We start from the raw sequence: 8429 nt of genomic DNA on the forward strand, positions 1-8429 counted from the left end.
AAGCTTTCCTTTTCCTGTTTGTTCCGATTCGCTAGCAGTTCGTGACTTGATGACCTGATTTAGTCTGTTCTTTGTTTCCTATAATTACACTTAGGTCTCTCCAGTTTGTTCAAAACACATTACTGTCTAGATTAAATAAAATAAAAATATAATGTATCGCGTTTTGAATATGTATTAATTGGATAATGTCATACAGTATGCAAATCTTTTTTTCATGTATTCTTTTTTTAAAAAAGATTTTATTATTTATGTATGCATATATCTGTGTGCATGTAAATATGTGTGTGGAGTAGGGAAAGGGGTGATGGAGGAGGGTGTCAGAGTCCTTGGATCTGCAGTTCCAGCTGCCTAGGAGCTACCTGATACATGTGTCATGATCAGGCATCTATATTTCTCCTAGTTCCTGACATAACTAAATGTCACAGACACTAAAAGCCTAAAGAATGGTAGTGGAGGTCATATAATTTTTACTGTATGTACAAACATATTCAGAAGGTTCAGAAGGAGAAATAAGTCAGCTTCCAACTCACAAAAAGATTCAGAAAGGGAAAACTGACCTGTCCATAACCCTACTGTATTAAAAGTCAAAATCCTGACTGACAGAGACCACTGATGCCTTGTTGTGCTTCAGTCTCTATTTTATTAACTTGCATCTTTCTTTTATGGACATAAGTTACTGTTGCATTAAATATTTCTGAGCATAAATGTGTGAATAGTCACCATAATTGTCCCAAAAACGTTAAATAGAAGAGGAGACCACAGACATTTTCCCTTAATATAATATTTTTATTAATTATTTGGAAATATCATACAATGCACCCCCATCACAATCCTTTCCCACTCCTCCCAGATCTGGGATCGGGTAAGCCTCACTTTAAATGTTACCATTGGAGGGAATACTTAATTTTATATTTTCTTCCCAGTTTCATAACAGATTCTAGTATTCTGGGAAAGGTTATGATCATGGTCACAATGATAAGATATTTAACTTATTATCCCTTTTGAATTTTAGGCTTGACTTTCATTTAAGGCTTCCTTGAATAAAAGACAAAGTGGACTCATTAGGGGAGCTATCTTGGATAGATATTATTCATCCCTTTTGGATAAACAACATTGTACTTGGTACCTAAATTGACATATGAAGCTGTAAATAATTCTATTGCACAAGTTGTTTTAATTGGATCAAGCCAGAATGCTCCATAAACCAGCAAGCATGTATTCATAAAGCTTAAGATTTATTGCCTGGGCAGAAAAAAAATGAGGAAAAACCCAGAGTTTAACCAGAGTCAATACAGAATCTGAGACGGCAGGCTAGAAAGGGAAGGTCAGGGGCTTGCTTCAGACCTTTCTTTCTTTCTTTCTTTCTTTCTTTCTTTCTTTCTTTCTTTCTTTCCTCCCTTCCTCCCTTCCTCCCTTCCTCCCTTCCTCCCTTCCTCCCTTCCTCCCTTCCTCCCTTCCTCCCTTCCTCCCTTCCTCCCTTCCTCCCTTCCTCCCTTCCTCCCTTCCTCCCTTCCTCCCTTCCTCCCCTCCTCCCCTCCTCCCCTCCTCCCTTCCTCCCTTCCTCCCTTCCTCCCTTCCTCCCTTCCTCCCTTCCTCCCTTCCTCCCTTCCTCCCTTCCTCCCTTCCTCCCTTCCTCCCTTCCTCCCTTCCTCCCTCCCTCCCTCCCTCCCTTCCTTCCTTCCTTCCTTCCTTCCTTCCTTCCTTCCTTCCTTTCTTCCTTCCATCCTTTTTTCTTTCTTCTTTTTTTTTTCCTCTTATACTTTTTTGAACAAAGGATTAAATAAAAAAAAAAATGTTGAGTTTCAGCTTTCAAATACAATCACCAAATACCTGAGAACTGGGCAGTGAGTTGTGCCAGGTTCCTTTCTTTCTCTCCTTTTGTAAGACACAGCTTCAGATCAGTCATTGAGAGGTTGGGTCTGTGTGAGTATGTGCAAGAGACTGTTTGTGCTCACCTCTCTGTGGATAAACATTCAGCAAACACTTGATATTCCCGAAGGAATTCTTCCTTAATACAGGAAGTGACGGCTTTGTGAAGCCACCACAATTGAGCTCTGGTTTTTCAATCTCAAAATCCCAGGATTGAATTTCTAAAAGAAATGAGTGGTGTGGGATGCTTGGTGGGGTTGCTGAGAATTATAGCCACCATGGTTCTAAAGCTTGGTGCATGCGGGGCACCCGAACTTGGCTTAATGTACTCCTGGCACCTCTCTGCATCTTGAGCAAGGACATGAGAGTTCTTTTTAGTGTACCCACTCTTCCTCTGCCATCACTTACTGCCTCCTATTTCTGTTTGAATTTCCCCTGCTTTGCATTTGGATTCAACAGATGACTAGGTTATATCAGAAAATGACTTTCTTCTGCACCTCAGAAATCAGGATGAGGTTAGTGATAGAAGCAGGCAGAATCTTTTGGTGTGACCTTTGCTGCAGCTTTATCAGGTAGACTTTGTGCAGGGAGCAGAGGACCAGGAGATGTAGGAGAGGGAGGAGTCACTGACTTAGGAAAATGAAGACTTTGAATTGTCCTCTTCTCTCTCAAATCATAGAAGGTCATAGATTTCCTACCATTCATTTGGCAGATCTTATGTTCTTTCTCATCAGTTCTTTCTTCTGCTTACTACTCTGTTTAGATGATTGGTTCTGGGGACTGGGGGGATATCTCAGTGGTTAAGAGCACTAGCTACTCTTTCAGAGGACCAGGGTTCGATTCTCAGCATGCACATCGTAGTTCACAACTGTCTGTAACTCCAGTTTCAGAGGAACCAACACCCTCACACATACATACAGACAAAACACCAATGCACATAAACTTTTAAAATAATGTTTTAAAAAAATGATAGCTTCTCCTCATGTCATCTCCTCTTTGTGTCCGTTTCCCATTGTTTGACACTTCCTCCTCACTCTCTTTCCTCAGAGCATCAGCATGAGGTCAGTATCTCTAGTTCCAGCTATGGCTACTGACCCCAGAGTGAGGCTCGCATTTCCGTGTGGATTCTCTACAGTCTTTTGTACCTACCCAGCTTGAAAGCAAGTCCATCCTTTTACCTCCGACATTTCTTAGTAGTTTTGGTTTGAGGTAAATCCCTTACCTCAGGAGAACTAGGCTAAGTGGAGGGTCACAGTCCATTGCCATGTTCCTCTTGCTGATTTATCTAAGAGATATCTTCAATCTAATAAAAGTCTCCTCCCTTTAGGAGACCAGGAGACGGCCTAAGGATTTTCTGGGGGAGCACCGAGGGGTGGTCTCTATTGTCTCGTTGGAACCCGTGGTCCACTGAAGTTCCCTATGCCACCTTCACAGAGCATCCTATGAAACAGACCAGTGAGAAGTTCCTTGAGATCTGCAAGGTAGGTGGGACCTTGTCACATGCAAGCTCTGTTGGCAAAGTTGTATGCTTCTAACACATAATGTATCTTAAAACTGTTCAGAGGCAACCTGAAGGTCAGAGAAAAGCTTACGGTCTCTTTAGACATGTAAAGAGTAGAACTGTTTCATAGAAACCATTTATGTATTATACGTGACCATACTGGCTCTGTAGTCATGCCACAAGAGGTCATTGCTTTCCATGGGATGGTTGTGGTGGTCTCAGGTCTAGAGGGAATGTGGTAGACTCTACCCTTCCTGCTGATCTCACTGGACTGTTACCCACTCAAACAAATAGCATGCTAAGGGCTTCATAGAACTCAGGGCAGCTGTGCTTCTTCCTATGCCTTTAACTGTCATTCTTTCAGATTCTAAGGTCTTCAGTGTCAGGGACCGTTCCTCGGACTATTCTCTCATTGTTTCCAGATGACTTAAATTCAGGGACACTCTATACAGTTAGAAAGTAAAACAGCTGGCGTTAAAGGTTCAGTGAGAAATCAAGCTATTTTCACAAGACCAAATACACATATGAGTGTGTACATATAGATGGATAATTTGTCATTTTTTTCTGTCCTTTTTTAATGTTTACCTTTATGCCTGTTATTTACTTTAAAATATTATAACTCCTTTAGTATAAATTCAAAATTTGGTTGTTGGTAAGTCTTGTCGATGGCACATTAGCAATTTTGCATCAATTTACACATTTATTCAAGTCAGTGCTGTGTAAATAAATAAATAAATAAATTGGTAAGTACCTTACTGTAAGAGCCTTTGAGGCACAACATCTGTGATTAGAAGCTAGATGGGATCTTAGTTCCCACTAATGCAGAGAGAAATCGGCTTCAATGCTTTCTGTTTCCAGGGAAAATTAGTGGTCCTCTTGGGACTCATGCAGGAGTCCTTAGAGGTTCATGGTTTCAGGGCTGACCCTGGCTCCAGCTGCTTCCCATACTGGATTAGTTCAGGGATCGTGTTGCTGGATTTCATGTGATATCAGTTTTGAAATCCCACAGGGAAAGTATCAACATCAGCTCCCAGGTTGACTCTTTACTACTTACAAAACAAAGTGGAAACCAAGATCAGAACCATGCAGCTTCCACTCCCCCTCCCACCCCAAAGAGTACCCCCCCCCCCCCCAGCCTGGCTTGCTCTCAGAGCAGACTTGCTGAAGGAGTCAAGAGGTGAGGGAGAGTTTCTGACTAAAGTGCCTAACTTCAGGATACCAAATCATACTTTGTTCAGAAAGTCCTTTTGAGAAACACATGCTCCCATCATAACCTCATCCTCTCCAGTCAGACCCTGCCCAAACTTCTAGTTTTTGATGTTATTATGAGTCGTGATGGAAAAGACATTTATTAAGATGCTTGTTAATTCAGACTAAAAAGCATAATGATGAATTTTCTGAAGGGACTGTCCTTTTATTTTAAAGAAAAATTTTATGTAATCATGAAAATGATATGTATTTTTGAATTTATAGCTGAATTTTCTTACTAGCCAATATAAATACCAAGTGATTTAGTTTTTAAATGTGTCACTCCCTGGGACAAGTCTTCTCTTATTCCTTGGACTTGATGCAGTAGGTACTTAATTCTGAATGTCCTTAGCTGGAAGAAGTTTAAAATGAATGATTAAGGAGTATGTTCAATGAGCTACAGAGAAATGAGATGCCCTGGTGATACTTTGTTTTAGCCTGCTACATACAGATGAAATCAAATAATTTTTCAAAGAACATGAAAGGTAAAATATAAAAGGGAGTTTGAATCATTGCCTAAGCATTCATGAATGTAGCTGGGGGATTAGAACCTTGTGTAAGTACTAGAGCTCTGTGTGTGTTTGTGTGTGTGTGTGTACTTATGTATATGCATGCACGTGCATGTTTGTGTGTGTGTGCATGTGTGTATATGAAGCCTATGCATGGCTATATGAACATTATTAATATTAGTTGTTTGGCTGGTTTTTAGTCAATCATATTACTATATGGCTCATGGCTCTGTTAAATGCATTCCCTTTTCTTTATGTGAGTATATAAAAGATAGGCAAAAATTCCTTACAGAGCAGCATAAGCGGTTTCTTCAAGGGATGAGAGTGGACAATGACCAAGGGGGCATTATGTAGGGTACAGTCTGGAGGAACAAGTTTAGAGCATGGTCAGGGAGATCATTGCAAGATCATTTCTTTTTAAACTATTAGCCCATCCATATTCAAGGTCTTTTTTTTTTTTTTCATTTCTGGCATCAGCCTGGGACTTTTATTTGCTAAAGCCAATTCGTACTCAAAGATCCTTCCAAATGAAGCCCTCTGGGAAAGTAAATGATCTCCATATGGGATGTGAGATGTTAAGTCTTTGATCTAGGTCCCTGAGTCTCAGTTTATTTGTTGTTGTTGGTTTGTATGCCATAACATTATATGTAATCATGGCTTTTTCCAGGATTGAGTTTGAGTAAGGCTTTGCTAAACAAATGGAGAAGAGGAGATTTGAAGAGGGCTTCTTGAATCTTGAGTAGTGCTTATGTGAATATTTTCATGTAACATGGGATTTTTAAGGGATTAAGATTTTTCAATTCCTCTTATTAATAAAATAGGAAGAAGAGAAAAAGGGAGAAATGCTAAGTCAAACTCAGGAAGCAATTCACCTCAATTTCACAAATGCTGTGTCACACACAGGGATGAGAAACTTTGAAGTTGAGTTACACGTCATCAAAATGTTCAAATAACTTGCACGCTAATGGAACAACCTATTAATAAAGGTGTATTCAAACTTATCCTTTCTCAGAGCACTTCACTTAGAATCTCTTTGTTCACTGAACATTTTCTAGCATTTGCAGAATACAGGTAGAATTGTTGCTAAGGATACAGATATAAATGAGATAATATTTGAACCATATGAATGCTTAAGTATTTAACAGAAGAGGCAGGTAAATAGGCAGAGATTTAAATGTGCAAATCAATGGACTGAAACAGAAGTTTGATTCCAGTGAAAAAGACTGGAGGTAGATAAAGGTGTATCAAGTCCCCAGAGAAACAGTAGTTCAGCTGGTGTATAATCTGACAGATTCCTCTGATAGGGATATATAATGACTTAGATAATAGAAATAAGAGCCTGATGAAGTTTGGAGTAATAGTATAGAGTGAGGAAATTTTGAATTAATCAGCAGGTAGTTAATAAAAACCACATGACTGATATATCGAAAGTGGTAGAGAGGTTATGATGAGGTAGTTACTGGTTTGGTAGATGGTGGCTACACTAACTTTGAGTGGAGATAATCATGAGTGGGAGGGGTTAGTTTAGCTTATGAGCTGTTATGCTTGAAGGATCGGTAGAATAGTAAGGCAGGGAGAAGTTTAGGTCTGAACCTCTATAGAGAATGTTAAACTGAAGAGAGATAACTTAGCTCAGATAGAATGACATCAAGGCTGAGTTACTGGGCAGTTGCTTAGGAAGGCACTTGGCCGGGAAGTATTAATACACATAGGTGGTCAAATTCAAGTTTATACTTATCACTAACCATTGCCACCTAATCTTGTTTCTAAAATGAGATGTAACTTCCTGTTACCATCAGAGCAAATGAAGGGCACTTCCACATCTAGCAAACGCTTGGCTTGAAAGATTTCTTTCCAGAAGTTCTTCTTACCTTCCCACCTTAAAATCTTTTGAAATTTGCCCATGTGCCATGCTCTGTACTGTATTGCTTATAATACACAACTATGGAAATGTAAGATACTAGATTACTTGGCACTTAAGATACTTGCACAGCAGATAGAAAGAATCTCACATATTATTATATCAGTTTACATTATCATTATTGTTTATGGTGTGTATGGTCATGTAAATCAACTAATAAAACACTATAAAGTGGGTGTCCATATCTTCATTTTAAAAATCAAGGCATTTAAGCACAGGGATTAAGTGAGCAAACTAAAGCCATACATTAAGAGAGATATATCTATACCTACCACATGGTTGCCAATGTTCACGGACCTTGGTATAAACCTACAGTATTTCTTTGTGTGTATACATGAGATGCTGTGTGTGTGAAAGAGAGACAGACAGAGACAGAGACAAAGAGAGATACAGAGAGATGCAGAGGCAGAGAGGGAGGGAAGGAGAGAGACACACAGAGAGAGACAGGGAGGGAGAGAAGAGAGCAAGAGAGCAAGAGAGCAAGAGAGAGAGAGAGAAAGAGACAGACAGACAGACAGACAGACACACAGACAGACACAGGTGATGAAGGGGTTTAACCATGCAGGGAAACTGAAATCAAGGAAGGGAGAATTTGTGTGCACTGACATGCCAATATGCTGACATGCCCTTGTAGACTTATATATTTTCATCTTGCCCCAAGGGCTCAATCTGTTTGACCCACTTTATGTTTAGAAGGCATTACTTTGGTTTTCTTCTTTAACCCTTGCTTTGCTGAGTTGCCCAACTTTGTGGCATACACCATTGGAGAAGCACTAGTGACCCAGATTGAAGCTCATGGACACCTTGAATGATCACAGATCCTCTGCAGAAATTTACGCAATATTGAACAGTCACCTTTTCTCTCTCTTTTAAAAAAAATTATTGGTTATTTAATTTAGTACATTTCAAGTATTATTCCCCTTCCTGTTTTTCCCATCCAAAATGTCTTTTCTCTTTCCTGGACTGTTCACCCATCTTTTCCAAGGAATACTGAAATAGAGTTCAGAGTTTTGTAATCACATTTAACTTTAGCCACTTGTTGTCCTTTCACATGAATTCAGCAAATTGTGATTGGCTAGCTTCCTGATGTTGAGCCCAACAAAATGACAGCATGGTAGGAACCTGGAATCCTAAGGATCACTGAATAGAGTTCACCCTGGAGACATTTGTGGCGTGAAGTGGGGTGGCTTTCCAAAAAGGTTATTCACAAATTTTATGTAATGTTTGCTCATAAGACTGTTAATAGAGGGAATTGCAGGGTATTATGGGATCTCAGAAGAGGGAACAGTTATGTCTGCAAATTGGCAAAAATGATGACATTTTATGTAAAATTCTAGGTAAGAGTGATTTAAGCATCACATTAGGTGAGTTAAGACATTTT

The 8429-nt window shown here is 39.6% G+C and overlaps 1 protein-coding gene across 1 annotated transcript in view; it reads left to right on the forward strand.

Moving 5' to 3' along the window:
* Positions 1-8429, forward strand: part of Tprg1 (tumor protein p63 regulated 1) — a 107660-nt gene that overhangs the window by 94441 nt on the left and 4790 nt on the right. The window contains exon 4 of the mRNA XM_021185635.2: positions 3197-3350. Coding sequence (XP_021041294.1) covers positions 3197-3350 — 154 coding nt within the window. The remainder of the gene's footprint in view (positions 1-3196; positions 3351-8429) is intronic.

The sequence above is a fragment of the Mus caroli genome, unplaced genomic scaffold, assembly GCF_978045245.1.
Source record: "Mus caroli unplaced genomic scaffold, Mus_caroli_1 scaffold_17, whole genome shotgun sequence".
Taxonomy (NCBI): Eukaryota; Metazoa; Chordata; class Mammalia; order Rodentia; family Muridae; genus Mus; species Mus caroli.